At 36.3% G+C, this 20,340-nt stretch overlaps 3 protein-coding genes across 6 annotated transcripts in view; 1 reads left to right on the forward strand and 2 right to left on the reverse strand.

Annotated features, from left to right (window-relative positions):
• Positions 1 to 6,287, reverse strand: part of fry (microtubule binding protein furry) — a 36,995-nt gene extending 30,708 nt beyond the window's left edge. For 2 of the 4 annotated variants that reach the window (XM_018513087.1, XM_018513086.1), the window contains exons 1-16: positions 5,835 to 6,286; positions 5,316 to 5,389; positions 5,209 to 5,250; positions 4,591 to 4,767; positions 4,321 to 4,505; positions 4,058 to 4,257; positions 3,786 to 3,995; positions 3,503 to 3,710; positions 3,253 to 3,390; positions 2,941 to 3,175; positions 2,442 to 2,845; positions 1,791 to 2,366; positions 1,576 to 1,711; positions 1,337 to 1,507; positions 1,078 to 1,267; positions 820 to 996 (exon numbers count right to left, since the gene is read on the reverse strand). In XM_018513087.1, the coding sequence (XP_018368589.1) occupies positions 820 to 996; positions 1,078 to 1,267; positions 1,337 to 1,507; positions 1,576 to 1,711; positions 1,791 to 2,366; positions 2,442 to 2,845; positions 2,941 to 3,175; positions 3,253 to 3,390; positions 3,503 to 3,710; positions 3,786 to 3,995; positions 4,058 to 4,257; positions 4,321 to 4,505; positions 4,591 to 4,767; positions 5,209 to 5,250; positions 5,316 to 5,358 (3,092 nt within the window). In that variant the 5' untranslated portion in view covers positions 5,359 to 5,389; positions 5,835 to 6,286. Of the gene's footprint in view, positions 1 to 819; positions 997 to 1,077; positions 1,268 to 1,336; positions 1,508 to 1,575; positions 1,712 to 1,790; positions 2,367 to 2,441; positions 2,846 to 2,940; positions 3,176 to 3,252; positions 3,391 to 3,502; positions 3,711 to 3,785; positions 3,996 to 4,057; positions 4,258 to 4,320; positions 4,506 to 4,590; positions 4,768 to 5,208; positions 5,251 to 5,315; positions 5,390 to 5,830 lie in introns of all 4 variants that reach the window. The other 2 variants (XM_018513084.1, XM_018513085.1) reach the window with 2 other exon arrangements.
• A 5,266-nt stretch (positions 6,288 to 11,553) lies between these two features.
• On the forward strand, positions 11,554 to 16,721 carry Ant (ADP/ATP translocase). The gene is made up of 4 exons (XM_018513120.1): positions 11,554 to 11,845; positions 14,684 to 14,945; positions 15,407 to 15,641; positions 15,725 to 16,721. Exons 1-4 carry the CDS (start codon positions 11,683 to 11,685, stop codon positions 15,965 to 15,967), a joined length of 903 nt encoding a protein of 300 aa, XP_018368622.1. The 5' UTR covers positions 11,554 to 11,682; the 3' UTR covers positions 15,968 to 16,721.
• Positions 16,722 to 17,417: 696 nt separating this feature from the next.
• On the reverse strand, positions 17,418 to 19,163 carry LOC108764725 (vesicle transport protein GOT1B). Its single transcript, XM_018513073.1, has 4 exons — positions 18,802 to 19,163; positions 18,596 to 18,687; positions 18,300 to 18,478; positions 17,418 to 17,667 (listed from the first exon to the last, which is right to left on the reverse strand). Exons 1-4 carry the CDS (start codon positions 18,824 to 18,826, stop codon positions 17,541 to 17,543), a joined length of 423 nt encoding a protein of 140 aa, XP_018368575.1. The 5' UTR covers positions 18,827 to 19,163; the 3' UTR covers positions 17,418 to 17,540.
• Positions 19,164 to 20,340: the final 1,177 nt, after the last annotated feature.

Raw genomic sequence — 20,340 nt, forward strand, 5'->3', positions numbered from 1 at the left:
GTACGAGACACAGTACGATAGGAGACAGCATGCGAGAAATATAGGTAGTATATTGCGGAAAATAAAGCGAAGTATGTATATGCATAGAAGAAAGGACAGAGCAAGTATGGATTCCGCTCCCGAATGCAAAGCGCGAATTTGGTACGAATTGGTGCTAGTCTAGTCGATTGAAGAATTGCCATTGCTAGATGTGCGCAACATCAGATAGAGAATAACGTGTGAATACATATAATATTAGATCTTTTTGTGTTTATATAATCTAAAACATTATAATTCAGTAACTGTGTTTATGTAGAATTAACACTTAAAATGAACAATTTTATAATTCTGTAAAATATTTAACCGCTGATGAAATTGACATTTCACAAAGCAGGTAAAGTAAATGTTACTGTGCAAAATAGTGGACATTAACAAGCATGACCCAACACCAATCGATACCAAGTTGATATTATTGATTTTATTCAGTGACTCATTTTTATATAGACACTTAAAGCTCTAATATATTCTGCTAAACATATGAGCTTTTAATTATTTGAAGTTTTATTGAAATATTTCATCAAAACATGAATCGTGTGCATACATTCTCTCGATGCAGATGTTTTTGAACGGGTACTTTACTATTCATCGAACAAACTGTTTCAGTTGCATCTACAGCGAGCATAGCGATGCACGCGATTATACATACTTTATTGAGTGATACATTATAAGCATGAATATTGTATTAAAAGTTAAAACTATTAAAAATATTAAATAATATATAATAGGATGATATATGATATCTCTAAACTCCTGCTATAGATTTTCATGTGACCAACTTACCTGAGACTGAGATCTGGACTGGCGCATCGAACAACTGGATTCGGTACTGGTGGCACGACTCTATATCCAAAGGTCAGGTAATTTTTCCAAATATGCATATAGACATCCCTCTCATTTACTGGTTTTCTCACTGTCGTCGAACTTCGCAATAATGAAGCTCGATTATCATTTACTGGCCTGTACGAATACAGGACTATTAATTATTTCAAAACTTTAAATGTAACTAATATACAAACTTATTATAGAGTTTAATCTTACGTGGGATCCACAACTGAAAACAAAGAGTTTATGCGAGTGAAAACAATAGGCCAAGAATGAGCGACGGCATTTGGACATAGTGTAAGTACTCTGTCCTTTTCCAGAAAAGCAAATAGACAACTGGCCCACGGATCGGCTCCATTTAGATTAAGCGAGGAAGAACTCTTAGTACTGTTTTCATCGTGAAATCCTGCAATGTAAAATAAATAGATAAATATAATATAAACTTGCATAAAAAGTATGATAAATTTAGTATTACCAGCTGTCCAAACACAACTACTTCTATCAGCTATCCATTGCAAATCCACGTTAGAAGTAGACGCAGCGGCTGCTTTCTCAGCTGGAGGTAATATAGGGTAACATTTTTCCAAGACAGCCGGACAGCAAGCATCAATTACATCAATGACTGGTTGATCATCTTCAGGTCCTCCTAAAAAGATGACGTATATAAGATATACATTTTGATGCACTGTGCACAATACGCGTAAATATAATTACCTAAAGTCTTCAGTAAAAGCTTAATCTCCCGAAGTATATGAACAGCCAATCGTCGAGGATAAAGGCGACAATTGCAGAGCATAACCAAAGCAAATCCTTCCACCAGATAGAATATGTTCGACACAGGTTCTATTTTCTGTAAACAAGAAATAAAATTTACAATTGCATTCTATGCGTTGCCTGCAAATTCCAAAATAATAAACATTAATACAAACCTGGCCTGTTTCGCATTTCTTGATGCTAACATCCACTCGTATATTCACCCGTGTAGTATCCACTGATTGCTCCTTAGCTCTTATACTAGGACTCGTGAGGGCATTCTTCCAACTGGTCAGCAATTGCAGCAACATTCTCAAACCGTTATCAATTAGCTGCGGAAACGTATCTTGCACATCCCTGGCTAGAAACTGCGTGAACCCAAGTACGACGTCCTGTCGCCAATCGGGAAAATCTAATACTAGAGTCTGTAAGCTTTGATATGCCAATGCACGGAGTTCCTCATCCATGTGTACTGTCAAACGTGCCAGTAAATCGACCAACTCCGCACCGGTCATTCCATCAGGAATTAGTCGCGGAACGGCGGCAACGCAAGTTCGGAAGAGGTCTATTCGAGGTTTACGTTCTCCGGTGATCATCTCATCCGGCTCCTTGTTCATGTTTTGAGTACTGGTCATCATGAGAGGTCTGCCATAATGAACATCTAATGCGCGCAAGATATCTACAAACACTCGGCGTACGTGCGGAAAATACGAGGACATTCCTATGCTTCGTGCAGTATCCTCTGTCAACATCTGAATTGTAAAAATATATTCGTAAAAATGCTACGTTTAATAAAATATTAAGAATTATATATATATGATATATACTTTGTTCAAATATGTCTTTTTGACACGCATTGTGTTTCCACTTGGCAAAACACCCATAGTGCGCGGCATAGGTGGTTCCCCCTCTTTCTGCTGTAAGCTGTCAGCTACAACGAGAAATGCTCGGAGGCCGATACTCATACGTTCAGGAGTTAAAATTATCTTTACCGGTCGACCGACAGACAGTAAGTCGAATACTATCTCACGCATTGCAAAGTCCAGTCTCTCTTGCGCAATAAATTGAATAATCTTTACAAAAATATTCAGCGGAGTGTCTCGCGGCACTACCGCCTTCGATCCCTTAGGAAATAAAGAATTCACTATGCTTTGAAGTCTGCTTTGCGTAGCCGAATTGCTCTCACACTTGATTCGTATCATATAAACCCAGAGTAAACGATATAAGGCCTCTGTAATATAATAGATGCAAAAGGTACATAATTTATTTTCAATTCTCTTTTAAACAAATATCATGTATAATATAAAATTTGTACTTTAATCGTACCTAACGCAACTCGACACATCTTTGGATCACGATTCTTCAAGTGAGATAGACACATAGCTAAAAAGTAATGCCAGTTTTGTAAAAAGAATGTTTTCTGGCTAACGCAAAGCAAGCAGGTTACTAATGGAAAAAGCGCCAGTCTATGCTTAGACTTTGTACACATGTCTAATGTCGTTGAGTACAGCATTTCCACAAAATTTTTCAGACACGGTACGTTCACTTCGTTTTTTACAGCCTAGAATATAAAAATACAAATAATTACAACATTTTTTGATGATGCATGAATTATAATTTGTGGTCTAGAATACCCACAGCAGCAACAGGGACGAGTATTTCAACAAAAAGACCAGCTAAAGCGTGTTTAACATCTTTATCTTTTACTTCCAAGAAATACTGCGCGCACTCCTGCATAAATTGAAACGATGCCTCAAATTCTTCTATTGGTACCATCTGAAAATTCATGTAACACGCATTAGTTAAAAGTAAAAGAATCTTAAAAACATAATGCAAGTTCAAAATAATATACATATTAAATATTATATTAATTGGATGTGATAATTACTTTAACTCGGAAAAATTTCATTCCCATTAATAAGGAAATAATACTCTGTGTAGTATGAGGACCTGGCTCTTTAGCTCGCAATTCTTTTAATTCTACCATAAAACGTTTTCTCACTGACATAAACCTGGATTGTGCTAAAACTCCTATTACTTCAGCATAAAGATCAGCAATAATGTGAATGTTAGCTGCATTTGGCTCGTTTTGTATGCTGAAAAAATATGTAAATATTAAGTTTTATATGTATCTTCTTTCTTCATTCTTATTGCAATGTAGTAGTTCATACCCTTCTCTATATTTAAAATGTTTAAAAGCAATATTTTCTATGTATGTTACTAAATCCTCATGTCCAGGATGAAATGGTAATTGACGTAAAACCTCGATCAGCATTAAACAAAATATAAATTCGACAGCAAGATCTCTACGCTCTTGCAAGAGATCTGCCTCGCTTCTTTCCACTGTTTCTACACTTCCTGATACTATTGTATACATAATACTGAAATGATACATTTATCATTATAAATGTTTACAAGATAAACCAATTTATCATCTTATTACCTTTTTCCTTTTTGGTCTTCCTTCCCAGGAGCAGGTTTTTTCTGATCACCACCTTGGTCAATAAGCTGACGTTCATACCAATTAAAGAGAGCTTTCAATATTGATGGTAAACAATGTTCAGCGACAGAACCAAAAGCCGATAATAGTTGATCAAATTGTGGATCTTCTCCTCTTTGTAAAACTTTCGATAACTGTTTCTCCTGAAAATAATGCATTCAAATAAGATTGTTGCAACAACAATAATCGCTTCAACAATTGCTTACATGTTCCGTCATAACAGCCTCCATCTTTTTCTCCGCCTGCAAAGTGAATTCTGCGAATAGAATACGCATCACGTACTCTCCCGGTCTTAAATCCATATCTCCTATTTGTTGTGGCTTCACTGTCTCTTTTTGAGCACCCCAAGGTAACACCACAGTTATCGCGCTGACTCTACTTGAACTTGATTCTAAAAAATAATACAAATATAAATATTTGTACATATACACACGTATTAATTATAATATTATCACTACATAAGTTTGTAAACTTACCATTACCAGACACGGAAGTGCTGGCAGTATAAATACTGACAGCATCGCTACTCTCTCCCTGCGTAGCTCCATGAACTGTAAGAAGCTCTTGCATAGGTTCAAGAGCAGCTTGCGATGTTGATTCCGCTGCTCCCTCGTGTAATCCTTCGCTATGTGTTGCCCTTGGTTCTAAGGCTTCTGTAAGAGCACAACATAAACTTGTGATTCCTATCTACTAGAAATATGTTAATTTTATTGAAATTAATAAAACTTTTTTATATAAAATGTTAAGCTATTTTGGCATACTATAATACATAAAGAATATATAAAATATTCTTAATTTTTGCTGTCAATATAAATCTTATTATGCTATTAAACATTTTATCTAATTGTATGTCAATATTGGTTAAATAATCTGATAACTTAAAAATCTATGTTTACTGTTGAATAACATAATATAATAAGATATAATAGAGAAGAGACTGAAAAATGAAGCCCCACTCTGTCATATAACAGATATCTATAACAAATGCTAATTCAATTATATCAGATTTGATGTTTAACTTTACATAGTTATAATTATATATACATATATATATATATATATATACATAACAGGTTATTAATGAACCGACTTACCTGCCTGGGGCTCATTTCCCGCGTTTGGTTGAGTTTCTGCACCTAAAATAGGAATACAAACTCATTAGTTTCTAAATTTATTATAGCATAGACATTGAATAACCAACCTTCAGTCATGTTGCTGATTTTTGCCTCTTCCTTAGGCGACATTTATCTGGTTATCATTATGGTGCAATTATGTCTACAACAATTATACCATTTATCACAAGAAGATTAGAGAAAATATCACAAAGCATTACACAGAAATCTACTATTTATCATACAAGTAGAACAGAGACCAATTTTGCACTGACATCGTCATTGAATTGTCGATATTTTTCACGTAAACAGAATATGCTTTATCTAACGGATAAACGCGTACGTGTGTGCACATGTAAATATATGTGTGTTCAGTTAATCAAATAAATTGAACAGTGGAGATTCCTAATTAGAGTAGTGGTTTGTAGACCGTGTAACGTGACGTTTAAATACAAGCGTCAGATTAGAGAGGTAACGCGTTGTGCAAAGTATATCCGGGATAATTACGTAGATCGGCCGTTCAATTAAAATTACGCAGCGATGAAGATACGGAGCAGCATACCCGGGTTGGCGGCACACATCGACGAAAATCAAGGAGGGATACTCACTGTCACTACTGTCAGTCGATCGCTCCGGACGTCTCGCCGACCTCAAGTCCACGAAGACGGAAATCCGTCGTGAAAGAAGCGATTCAGCACATCGCTTGAGTACCCTGGCTCAATCCCGGCGCGTATCTCCGAGTATCAACTCCACCTCTTGCTCCTCTCGTCCTGTCACAAAGTTTACACGATATCTTTTTTTTGTGTTTTTTTTGCTTTTATTCTCTCGTTTGCTGACCGCCTGTCTATTATTGTGCTGCCACTAGATAGCGTTGAATTCGCCTCGTAAGCCTCGTATGTTCTAGCGCTGTCGAATGTACCAACAGAGCTTCTCGCGCCTCGACGATTTAAATAGTCGGGCGGGGAACTGAATTACTCGCTAGATCAGATAATGAACGTTGGCATGGAATTGTTTAAAAACGAAGGACGAGCTTCCCTGCAAAAAGTTCTTGGTGTTATAAAAATGCATTTGCATTGATATGTAAATTGACTCAATGTATTATCTAGAAGTCGTTCTGCTAAAGCTACATCATTACGCAAATCCAACATATATATATCTATAAAATATATATAATAATTACAGTTATTCGTAAAATTTATTATATTGTAACAAATAAGTTAAGTGTTTCAAGTATAATAATCCAGTAAAGAGAGTGTGCTGCTGAAAATGGTACCAAACGCTGGCACATCACGTTTATTTTTACGCGGATTTATTTTTATAATGAATGCACGGATAATACCGAAAAACGTTGTTTCCCGCAAAGTCTCGGGATACGAGCTCTCTCCCGAGTAGAACAAGTCATTATAATAATATTAAAATGATGTCAAAATGACTCCAAAATATCATATACAATTCATTTTAACGTAATTTTGACGTTATCGTAACTTGTTCTGCTTGGGCTATTATACTTTCTACACATCAAGTAAATAAATATATCCACATTGTATGCCACGTGGTCAACTTTAACATACGAAAGTTTATCGTAGAATCTCTTTGTACTCCAACATTATATAAAGGATCGTTGCATTTATGTATTTCTATTTAGACGTCGTGTGCATATATACATTCCAATTATCAGGGACAGCCAAAAAGTCGATTGCAACCAACTAGTCAATCCGACAACAATAGTGAATTGATCTCTGAACAAATCTATTCTCTTATGAAGAATTGATGACAAAATAACAATAAATAACGTCCATTTATTTGTTGGAACATGATAAGTAAAGACAATCAGCTTGTCAAAATATAAAATTGTTAACAATAATTTTTGAAATGTTAATTAAGAAAGATTAATTAATTATTATTTAACAGATCCATCTAATGAGTAATTAATTTTAATTTAAATCATGATTTTTGTAGTTTACGTAATAAAGATATCAAATCGTTTTGAACGCGTAACAATAAATCACGAAATATCGTACACGCGTTCGTGGATGATCGTTTTAAAAAAGGCAGCGGTCGCTCCCGATTACATATCGTAGTTCACGATGACGACGATCGTATTTCTTTTTTATTTTTTCTCATCTCTCATATTGCGTCACGTATGTCGCTCAAGTGTCGCGGAGCTTTGTGATCGCGTGCGATCTTGAGCGTTCGACAATAAAAAAAGAGTCACGAGTGCTTTTCTCAGGTGCCTCAAAAGTTTGCATTAGAAAATCGCTTAAAGCGGTTACACAGTCGTAGGTGTCGATTTAACGTCAAGGTCGACACTTAATCCAATATGCGATATTCGAGTTCCCGGGTTCGATCTCCGGCGAGCCTGAGTTGAAGATAACGCCAGCTTTTCACGTCGTCTACACACATTCCTATGCGTGGCAGTAATATACCTATTGTAAATGATTCGTCAAAATTCTTATCACGCAACTTCCTTGTCAGTTTTATCTGATTTGAGATCTTTATTGCATACTACCGTAACGGGAAATATATTGAGATACTCTTTGGTATTTCTAATTACACATACGAACGGCTTTCCTCCTTTGCTCCAAAGATATCAATAGTCCCCAGACTGGTATTAGGTACTTCATATTTGGAATATTTTCTATAGAGAGTATTAATCTATCTCCGTTAGTGATTGGAAAAGATATATCAAAACAAACACACGTCATTCTTATAGTCGTCGCACTCTCTTATGTAATATCTCTTAAAGGTGAATTCGATCAAGGCTATTAAATACCCAGTTAACATGTGTGTCTAATGCCCAATTCCTTCATCTCTAGATAACTTTATTCAAGAGATATCTCTCAGAATACAATGGAGATATTTCCTGGATATAAGGTTATCCGCAACTTATCTGGAAGTGAAGAAATTTGGCATAAAAGATACTTTTTAAAGCGTTTTTTAGATGCCTTTAGATATGCGTGTTCAAAAGAGACGTCTTTATAATGTCTTTTAGAGTCATGCAATTGTCTGGGTAGTAATTTAAAACGTACAAGATTAGAATTATATTCTAGATTTGCATGATTTTTTCTTTTCTTAATTTTTATTTTATTTTATAGTTTCCTGCAATTTCTGTTTCTGTACGAGTTTTATGAATTTAGAATACTGTCGTGGACTACAAAGTATTTGAAAATAAAAGTTATAGTGGAGTATAGTGGAGGACAACACATAATCGTATTCACCTAGCAACCATGATTACGCTTTCATTCTGTTCTTCGTCACCAGAACGTGGTGCTCATCCTCCAATATATAGATACGAATACTTAGCTGTTTGACGCTAAACTGAGAGTTCATGAGATATGCGTCAAAACCACGATTAGATCGAAAGGAACACAAATAACGTTCTAACAAATGCGAGACAATAAGCAAATAAGGTGTAAAAAATCATCATTTAAAAAATTTTTTCTTGACACTTGATGTGTTCCTTGAGAAGTCGAGTGTTTCTTGGTGGACGGGGACAATTTGCAGACGAGGTTTAAAATAAAGTCGGTCTGAATGAAAAATAACGTTTTTTTCCTGCTCAGGAAAAAAACGGGGTGTATTTATACACCTGCAAGAGAAAGAATTAAAAAAAAACGTTTTTTTCCTGAACAGGAAAAAAACATTATTTTTTATTCAGACCGACTTTATTTTAAACCTCGTCTGCAAATTGTCTCCTGTCCACCGAGAAACACTCGACTTCCCAAGGAACACACCAAGTCAAGAGAAAGTTTAAAAAAGATGATATTTTGTTACAAAATTTGACTGTCTATTGACGTTAAGAATCAAAATTAAGTCATTTTGATTTTTTGTTGACTTTTGCGTTCCTCGAGTTCCAGATAGAACACAGAGTCATAATTAAGTCATAATGATGTCATATAGAACGTCATCATGACGTGATTGAATATCTAAAAATGAACTTATAATTTATAAATAAGATCATGATGATTGATATTATATTGTGACTTTTACAAACAACTTTTTTTTTTCATTTTCCTCAACAATCTCGAGTCTAAAAATTCGATTTTAAAAACAAAGGCCTTCCAGGAAGTTCGATTGTGTATCACAACTTGCCCAAGTTACGCGATAACGTCAAAATGATGTTAAGAAGAATTGCTATTGATTAAAAAGTATAGTTTTTAATAAGTAAAATGATAACTTTGGAGCCGTTTTGGTGTCTAATAATTATGTTCTGCTTGGGTGACGAAAATAATAAGAATGAGCAAATTTACTATAAAATAATATTTATGATTTTACTAGAATATTTATAATTGAGATCAACACCTAGTGAGTCTGCTCATTTTTATATAATTTCCACCAAGTTACGTGACAATCGAACCCCTGCAGGCATTTCTTTTTCCTTATCGGCACCTATAAGTCTCTCGCGCATCTTCTAAATACTCCCGCGAGGACAATGTCAAGTATAAATCGAATCGTATCAAGGTGCCGTCGTTCGAATCAGATCCAAGCACGAGTCAAAAGGTCAAAGTAGACGTGCTTGTCGTGATTCCCCAACGCACACACGTGGACAGATCGATCGCTGCGATGACGCGCGCGCACGCACAGTGCGCATACGTGCATTCTAATCTTCTAGTAACCCACGGTATCGACACGAATGTATACATGTGGACGAGCGCGTGTGACGAGGGACAGCTGATTTTAGCACGGCTATTCCGCGCGCGCGGTCGCGCGCGTGACGCGTGCTCATCTTCTCCTCTCCGTCTCTCTCTCTCTTTCTTTCTCTTGCAGGTGTATAAATACACCCCGCTTTTGACGTTACTCCATTGAACTTCGCTGGCGCGGATCCTCCGTAATGCGGTGGGCCGTGAGCCAGGGTTACGCAAGCGACGCGCGTACTCGTTGACCTCCTTCCTCGGGGGAGAATTGACCTTGCAATTTCTACTCTTGACAAGGAGCGCGAGACCGCCCCGAAGTTGAGTGCCGAACAGCCGAACTCGCGACCGCAACGAAATGAACACAGCCGAGGATTCTCCGAGGGAATCTCGCGCAACTTCGCGCGGTCACGTGCCCACGATCATCCGCGACTTATAAATCGACAACGACGAAAGAATAATTTTCGAATTTTCGAAAGTTCGTTAATTAATAAATAGCAAACGAGTATTATACCGTTTTCGATTCGGCCAGGTTTGCACCAACCTGGATTGGATTAATGGCGTTTTGTGCTCTCCTATTGGTAGAGCGGGTGACGTCAACCAATAGGAAAGATTAATCCAACCCAGGTTGGTGCAAACCCGATCGGGCCGAAAACGTTATTAGATTGATCTGTGGTCTAATATGGTGTCGAGATAAAATTTCTATCAAGAGAATGTGAATGACCTTCGTAATGAAACAATCTAATCAATTTTATCACGATTTTTATTATGTTTCAAATGATTCCGAAATTAATTCTACATGGTGAAAAGAGTCATACCTATATCCATTTCTATCAACGTAGATTAACTTTAATTTCGATTTAATGTTCTTTTGAAATTCTTAGAACTAGAGAGAAAAATATAAAAAGTAAATTAAACTTAAGATTAAAGTGTTGTGGCACTTCATTACATCTACATTGGATAAAAATAGACATAATCTCATTAATCCCCGTTTCTATCAACTAGATTAACTTTAATCTTGGTTTAACTTGCTTTTTATCTTTTTTTTCTCGTTTTAAAAATAAGAAAAGTCTAAAGAGTAAGTTAAACCGAGATCAAAGTTACTCCACACTAATAGAAATTGATATATTCATCGATCAAAATTACACAACGCATTGCGCGTTCCATTTCGCGATTATCCAACAAAGCATTCCTTGTTCTCCCTCGATGGGAGGAGATAAAACTCGTACAAATCTCCCATCGGACAAAACAATCGGAAGTTCGGAAAAAGGATTTTTCTTTTTCCCGCGCCCGTCTGGAATTTCGGATAAACCGTTCCCGCCATTCGCATTCATAATTTCGAACGCGAGATCGCGGTGAGCGATAGGCCGTTCGCGATAGGACGTGACGTCACCGCGGCGCGAAAAACGACTAGTTTCAAACTGGAAAGATGAGCGAGACTCAGGATCGCTCAGGATGATCGAGGTGGCGGTGTCGGGCAGCCTAGGTTGACCGAGGTTGACCGATCCGTCGAGAGTGAAAGGTCACGAATACCGCAATCGCGGAAGCGCAATTTCGGCTGGAAGCGTCAGGATGATTTCCGTGGCGGATGGGCTGGCCACGGCGGCGACGTGGCGTGACGACGTCGCTTCGTCCGTAGCTGCGCGAAGCGGCACACGTGACCTGCGCGGCTATTCTTAGCCGCAGGAGGCGACGAACGTACGCTGCCTCGGCCATTCGTCGTCCGGCGCGCGTCAGAGACACTTGGAGTCTCTCCTCTCTCTCTCTCTCCTTTACGTTACCCGTGTCTCACCCAACACCCATACACACGCGCACTCAACCCATCACGATGTCTGGACTCGCGGATCCCGTGGCTTTCGCCAAGGATTTTATAGCCGGCGGTGTAGCTGCGGCTATCTCTAAGACCACTGTCGCGCCCATTGAGCGCGTAAAGTTGTTGCTGCAGGTACAGCACATCTCCAAGCAAATCGCCGAGGATCAGCGTTACAAGGGTAAGTGCGGAAGTTCCCCGGTATATATTCCCTTCCTCTATATCTACTTGTCTCGCTCTTTCCGGATCTCGTGGGAAATCGTGTGGGGAAGTGCCGGCCGCTTCACGCATTTTTCCGGTGTCACGGTAAGGACGGACGCGGCCGTAACTCGTTCGAGGGAAAGAGAACGATCGGGTTTACCGTTCATGCGGTGAAAACCTGCGCGTACACACACGGAACATGTGACAGTAGCCAAGTAGTTTCGAACGTGCCTATTGTTCCTCGCGGTGCGCGAACGCGGCGACGAGCCGTCCCGACGCATGTCGTCAGCGAAGAGATAAGAAAGAAAAGACATGGCCGTTATGTAACGCGTGTCGTTGGTGCCGCGCACCGCGTGTGGAACACGGCCACGCGAACGACGCGAAAACGCGAACGTGTGCGCGCGCGCGCGCACACGCGACGAAATTTCGCATTACTTTTATGTAACGAAGGTCGGCCTGCAGTTTCGGCCGGACTTACATAACTCCGGCCGCGCGGCGGTCCGATCTCGCACGCGGCGGAAATTTCGCTTCATCCACCAATGCCCCTCGCGATGAAATCGATATTTCGCTTGGAACGGCCAGTCGTTCCCCGAGCCAGATGGCAGCGCATCGGCTTCCTCTCTTCTCCACCGAGACCTCGATCGATGACGGCGCGGTCCAACATGGCCGCCCTTTCGTTCGACCACGAGACCGAATTCCTCTGCCTTCTACTTCCACGCGTCACGAATTCCCCCGCCGTCCATTCACAGCCTCCTCTCTGATTCATCCACGCCGACGACGCGTTGACACGTTGTCGGGCCGAATTCCCGTTCGTTTGACGCTCTGAAGAAATGTTACTGCTCAGGAATTTATAATGAACGCATTTTATGGTCGGCAATGGTCGATCTCGTGCCGATCGTCGAGTCACGTTGCTGACGACGTAATGATAACGAGAGAGCTTGCAGCTTATCGTTTCCCCGTAATCTTTTTTGTTACACATTACCGTGTCAAATTACAAAGATAAAATTAAGGAATAAAGTTACAAGAGAAGTCGATACACTTGGATGATAATGTACTATTAGTGAGACAATTTTCCACTTTAAATATTCAAAATGCTACTTAATTGTTCGAAAACGTTCTAGATATCTACCGTCGTCTTTTAATTCTTGGTCTATATTTCGATCTTAACCTTAAAATTTTAAAATTCAGCCAAAGGGCTGCCAGTTCTAATTGGTCCTAACTGAAATCTGTATTCCATTGGCTGAATTTTAGGATTAAAGCCGAAGCATGAACCAGGCATAAGTCTATTTAGTGTACATTTTTCGAATTTAAAGTGAAATAGGTATATGTTTGATATTTGGTGAAAGCAAGAAAATTCTAGTGTCGTCTAGTACAAGGAAACGGATCTTTTATTCTTAATCTTTTGTTGGTAATTTGAGTCTTGAATGGCAGTAATACTTCGATTGTGAATTTTGGTAGACAAATTTAAATTTGTAAAAAATAAGGTAAATAAGAATCTGATATCTAGGGTAACTGTCTCTATTAATGTGCCTTTTTTAGCCAATTTGCTTATTACTGAATTGATTATTAAATATTGTAGCTTTAATTTTAACTGTTTGCAATCAATATCGGTTTTTCAACTACTTCTTTTTCTTATATTTCTTTAATCTAAAACAAATGTTAATATTTTACGATGCTTTTGACAAAAATAGAAAACGTGTTTTTGTCCCTATTAGTGAGTCCTCTAAGCGGCGATGATCCTATTAATGTGCCTCCAATTTGTATGCCTATCCACATTTGACTCATTTTAACATATAGTTACTAAAACAGGTAATAAATTTAAGCTACATGTTTATGTTAATATTACATAAATCATTATTTTAATTATATATATTTATTTTAAAGTACACTCATAACACAACGTTCTCAACTCCAATGCAGGGCACATTAATAGGGACAAGCTTAAAATCTTGCGGTACGCATTACTGGATTCACATAAATTCCTCATATCTTTCGAAAAGTATTTAAAATACTTAATACTCAAAAAATAAAATATTATCTTCGGTATCGTATGCATTAATAATTTAACTTAACAAAAAAAATATTTTTTCGTATTTATTTGTGCTAGTTTTCTTTATGACTTATCAAAATACAAAAGCACACTAATAGGGACAGGCACAGTAATTAGGACAATTACCCTATGATGATAAAAAATCTGTTAAAGTTTGTTTTAATAAGTATCAGAATTTTTTCAGATTTTTATCCGGAGCAATAAAAAATTTGCTTTGTTTCTCCTATTGCTGACAGAAAAGTTAACATTTATATTAGTGAAGAGTTTATATTAGAAAAGAGTTCTGGGAATAATCTTTAAAAGTATGAAATTTTTTATGTTTATTATATGTATGTAACATAAAATATATAAAATTATATAGTTTTGTAGTTAAACATTACGTATCTCTCTTTCTAATTTATTTGTTATGCCTATTATAAATAATTATGCATATTTTGTTTTGTATATATAATTAGCATTAAAAATCTCAGACTCACGAAAGTTTATATTCAATTAAATTTTTTTTAAGGATAACTGAAATAATTCACGAATTATGTGACAGTAAAAAAACGACGGTAGCCTATTAACATTTTAGAATATATAAAATATACTTGAATTTGTGACTTGTGTAGCATTTTGAATATTTAAAGTAGAAAATAAATTATTATATATAAAATAAGTTATCATGTATAAAATAAGTTGTCAAAATTATTAAAATAACAAAGTATAAGAACGTTGTATATTTATCTCCGCACGATTCACATATTTACATTGTATATTACTTTCCAGGTATGATCGATTGTTTCGTTCGTATCCCACGTGAACAAGGATTCCTCAGTTACTGGCGTGGTAATTTCGCCAATGTTATCAGATATTTCCCAACGCAAGCCTTGAACTTTGCCTTCAAGGATAAATACAAGCAGGTTTTCCTTGGTGGCGTTGATAAGAACACTCAATTTTTCCGTTATTTCCTTGGAAATCTCGCGTCTGGTGGTGCTGCTGGAGCCACTTCTCTGTGCTTTGTCTACCCACTCGACTTTGCCAGAACCAGGTAAATTACTTATAATTAGAGTGTTTTATTTTATTCATGTGTTAATAATAGAATATTGAATTCATATAATAATAGAAGTTGTTTTAACTATACGCTAAAAATAAAAATTTTTATCCCTGCACTAATGATAGAAATCATCGTACAATTAACGAGCAATTAATAATTGTAATTAAATTCAATTTAATATAATTACTTTTACCCTTATAAATGTCCGATTTAAATTTTATCGCAATGAGAAGTAACACATGTAGCTATATTTATGTAAGTAAACTTATTTAATTTATAAAGATATACTATATATTGATACTTATAAAAGTATTAATATCACGTTAATTTTGTATTCACCGTCTCCCTTTATATTTGTACATTTCGTACAAATAAGTGAGATGTCCTACAAATACCCAAATAATATAAAAAATTATAAAATTATGCTACATTGTATTCTTTCTTTGTTCCATTAGGTTGGCTGCCGATGTAGGCAAAGCTGGCGGTGAGCGTGAGTTCACAGGATTAGGTAATTGTTTGACGAAGATCTTCAAAGCTGACGGTATCGTCGGTCTTTACCGTGGGTTCGGCGTATCGGTGCAGGGTATCATCATTTATCGTGCATCTTATTTCGGTTTCTATGACACTGCCCGTGGTATGCTGCCAGACCCCAAAAAGACTCCATTCCTCGTTTCATGGGGTATTGCCCAGGTGAGATGATTTTACTACATTTCTACTAAGTTGATGCAATCTCATTGAACTGCATTTTATTTATTCATCTGAATCTGTTGCAGGTCGTAACTACTGTCGCGGGTATTGTGTCTTATCCCTTCGATACAGTACGTAGGCGTATGATGATGCAGTCCGGCCGTGCCAAGACTGACATTTTGTACAAAAACACTCTCCATTGTTGGGCCACCATTTACAAAACGGAAGGTGGTAATGCCTTCTTCAAGGGCGCGTTCTCTAATGTTCTCCGTGGAACAGGTGGTGCGCTCGTACTCGTATTGTACGATGAAATTAAGAACCTTCTTTAAAGCGCTAATACGATCCTCGTCTCATTACTCTCACAATCATTGACATCGTCATTAATTATCCACATCATCCGATTTGATAGCGATTCCCACAGACCGACAGACAGAAGAAACGTTGTCGGCGATATTAATAAGTAATTCAGGCTGAGGACGGTCGACGTAGCAGCTCGTAAAGTGCATGAAACTCGGCAAAAATAAACAAAGGAATAGAAGAGAATCTGCTTAACTTATTGCCGGATTCAGTATTTTCCCGCAGCGATTGACATTTACGTATTTTCGTATTCCATTGTAAAAACGTTGAAGAGACAAGCACAATCGCGAAAATATCGCGAACACCTGTTACTTGGATAACGTTCCATACACGCTACGCTGAGTAAGTAGACCGGTCGGAATATCAAAGTACTTGAAAGTAATAAATTGCCTAGAGTATCGAGTCAGCGCACGCGAAACCATCGAGAGAGGAGGATGCGCGACGAAATGTCATCACGGCGATGGCGGGGCGCGTAGCCTGGGCCGCCCCCCGCCCTTATTCTCGGCCCGTTGTAGATAATTCATAATTAATTCGTAATTAATAAAACTTATCATTTTAATGGTAATCAGCCAGTTCGTTAATTTTTGACGGACGATAATTTAATTTCGCACTCCAAGACGACCATGTAAGAAGAAAAGCGTTACTCAGAATGTATGCATCTAATCTGTTCATGTTAGGATGCATGCAGGGAAAGCAGCAAATCAATAAAAATGATATAAAATTTCATACATTCAGAAATTATTTTTGTTCCCTGAAACAGTAAAAAGAACTTATTTAAATAAAAAATATTTTTTCGAAGCTGATCTTAGTATAATAAATTTCATTAAATTATTTCAAAAATTTAATTATAAAATTAATAAAGATTGACAAAGATTTAACAATTTAAAATTATACATATTGCATATTTTTTTCACATTTAATATCATTCCGTTAATAAGACTTAAGTACTTAGTATTCAACATTACTAATCTGATACATTTTTAAATTAATATTTAAGGTCGTATTGAAATATTTTTGTTGGAAAATTTTTAAAAGGATCTTATGTAAATTCGGTATATTCTTTATCTTGATTTCAATAAGTATAAGATATATTAATGATAAATAACACATTAAACACGTCCATTTATTACATTATCCCGAAACATTCATTACTTGATCAGGAGAAGGGTACATTTGTTGGCCATTATTTGTTTACTGACAATGATGAATATTTTAAGATGAAGAAAATGAATAATGCCTATTTTTTTTTACAAAAAAGTCTTTGGAATGTTTTACGTAACCAAGTGTACCCTTGACATAATCAATACATATAAGTTATATGTATATAAATTCGAAAGATACAAATTCATTATATATAATCTTAATGACATTTCTTACGACTTATATAAGAAATAAGTAAATTCTTACATTTTTGTACCAAAACTTGACAGCTGACATTCTTAAACGGAAGTGACAAAAAAAATATGAAACATGAACATTTGACTGATTTATATACAGGTTCCAAGCAAAAAGATGTGGATGGTTTTAATATATTATATAGTTGTATCATACAGTTGTCCGATTAGAATCACCTGCTATTATGTCCAAAACTCGACTGATACCAGGCATATTTAATAGAGTTCCCAATATAGGTACTCTTCGTAGAAAGTTTATTGCTACTGGTAGAAAACCACTGAAACAAATATATGTGATAAATTATCTGTTACAAAACATGGATTTATTACTATCAGTGGACATCAGTTATTTGAGATTTTATAATAAATTTTTTTCGTATATATATATATATAGAGAGAGAGAGAGACGATGGCTGCATTCAGTAGAACGTTTATTTTGCAACTGTTGGAAGTTTTCTTCGCGTTGATTTGATTATATTTTTATTGCTGACAATCACAAAACGGATGTAAAACTGTTGTGGTCTGCTAAACACAGCCAGTGCACTCGCTATGTTTTCTCACACTTGAATAGGTCTGTTCTTTTCAGCTGAAGTTTATTTTGCATAATCATTAATCTTTCCTTCATGTTGAAGAAAAAAAGAAAAGTTGAACTATGTGAAAAGTTCAGCTGAAAAGAACAGGCTAATATTTCCTTTATGTCTGTTTCTATATAGATTAACTTTAATCTCGATGCAACTTACTCTTCATCTTTTTCTAATTCTTAGAACTAGAAAAAGAATTGTACCGAGATTAAAATTAAACTACATTGATGAAATCTATAGGCATTAGCGTGTTATATTAGACCTGTTATATTAGTTCCACTGTGCTGTAGTTGTAGAAGCATCTAAAGATTTAAGTATACAACACTTACCTGAAGAGTAATACAAAGCCATAGGTTTCTAAAATCATTCCTACAAGGGGCCAACCCATAAGTACTACAAAAACACCTCCTAGAAATGAGGCACTGGCTTTTATCTTGTGCCTTTGAAAGAAGAAGTTTAACGTCCTCCATGGCCCGATGACACATGCCAATCCCGATATAAACAGAAGCTACAAGGAATAGTCCATAAGGTCAATCCGGTGTCAACCGGACTTAACATAAATAAATAAATAATCTGGTATAAGATTTAATGTAAATAAATAATAAAGAACGTGCAGTGATCTTACATTTCCAATAGCGAGTAAACCTTTATCGAAGAGTAACAGTACGCCGAGAAACAGAAAGGAAATTCCAAATCCCGCCAGTCCGACTCCGATTTCTGGAACACATCCCTTATAGTACAATCAACAGAATGCAATCAATATCTCGGATATTTGCCGGTTTACTACAAAGAATCTCTTTCAATATTGACAAGAGGAATCCTTTTACTCACTTTGCGTGTCTGTGATTTCGAACATTATTTACAATTGTCTTTGTCAGAAATTGCTCGATACACTTGGCGATATGATTTGTTTGAGCGTGAATGAGAACTTAACCTATATCCACGTCATTGCTTATGATGCGGCACGTTTGTACATGGATGGAGCTTCGTCAGCTCTTTCCAGCTCTTTCGCGAACGCCCTTTGCACGGGTCTAAATTCATCAGATGAACATTTCAATTCATATTCATCTATCGTCTCCGGAATTATATACAATTGTTTTGGAAAAGATTTATGGGACAGGAAATTGGCACTTGTTAGCACTCAAACTTCGAAAGGCGTGAGCGTCAAATCTGAATCGAACGTCCCGATTACTCCCGATCGGTCCCGACTGTTTCATCAATATGACGATTGCATACACGTGCCGTGTGTGCAAAATGCACGCATTTGCATCTGTTCTGTTAAATCAACTATTTAGCAATACATGAGACAGGAAGGTTGAAATCTTTTTATTTCAACATAAGTTCGAAATGCATTTACAAAATCGCATTGCAAAAGCGCAAATCAATTGAAATCGCTACATCAATCTATATATATGTATGTGTTGTGTGTGTGTGTGTGTGTGTGTGTGTGTGTGTGTGTGTGTGTGTGTATGTGTGTGTGTGTGTGTGTGTGTGTGTGTGTGTGTGGGTGTTGTCCAATTATAATTATCGAATATATACATTATGCCTAAAGAAATTTAATGTATTATATGGCAAAAGAATATTTTAACATTGACTACCAAGCTGATTTCAGCATTGAGTTCTGGAAGGCCTAAATGTCGAAAAGTGCTGTCTATAAAATACTGTATGCGAAATTAGATTACAAAATAGACCATACAAAAAATTAAAAATAAATATAAAAATGTATATTATACATTATATTTATAATTTTAGAATAAATAAAACTGTCACACATTAAAATATATAATTATAACTTTTATTTGTGATCGAAAAAGATATCATAAAGCAGAAAAATAAAAAATTGAAGACTTCTGTTTTTATATAATAAATTGTATTATATTTTAATACTTTATTATTTTTTTTAAATCTTCATCATATCTTTTTTTTTGTTTTTTAATATTCAATAAATAATAACGATTAAATTCTTAGGCCTCTACTTATTCCAATAATTAAATAAATTAAACAATACAATATAGAGGCTAAGAATTTAACCAATTTAACCAACTCAAAATAATGTATGAGTAACAATATTATTGTAAGCAATATAAAAACGTACAGACGTTTCGACTCCTATCAAGTCCTTCTCAATGTTAAAGCGGTAACTACGCAAGATGTTCAATATATAAAAAGCGCATATGTACTCGCATGTTGGAAATAATAATTATGGCATGATACGGCCTAGATTCCAACGACTTGTTGTTTTTTAATGTTTTAAATTAAGTATACTTATAGTCAAATCATTCTTAACTGGATAAACAAAATAATTATCTACATGATTGAGGTCTTTGTTGCAGAAATTTATTGCATGTCACTCTGATGTGACATGACAAT

This window comes from Trachymyrmex cornetzi, unplaced genomic scaffold (assembly GCF_001594075.2).
Source record: "Trachymyrmex cornetzi isolate Tcor2-1 unplaced genomic scaffold, Tcor1.1 scaffold45, whole genome shotgun sequence".
In the NCBI taxonomy this organism is placed as follows: domain Eukaryota; kingdom Metazoa; phylum Arthropoda; class Insecta; order Hymenoptera; family Formicidae; genus Trachymyrmex; species Trachymyrmex cornetzi.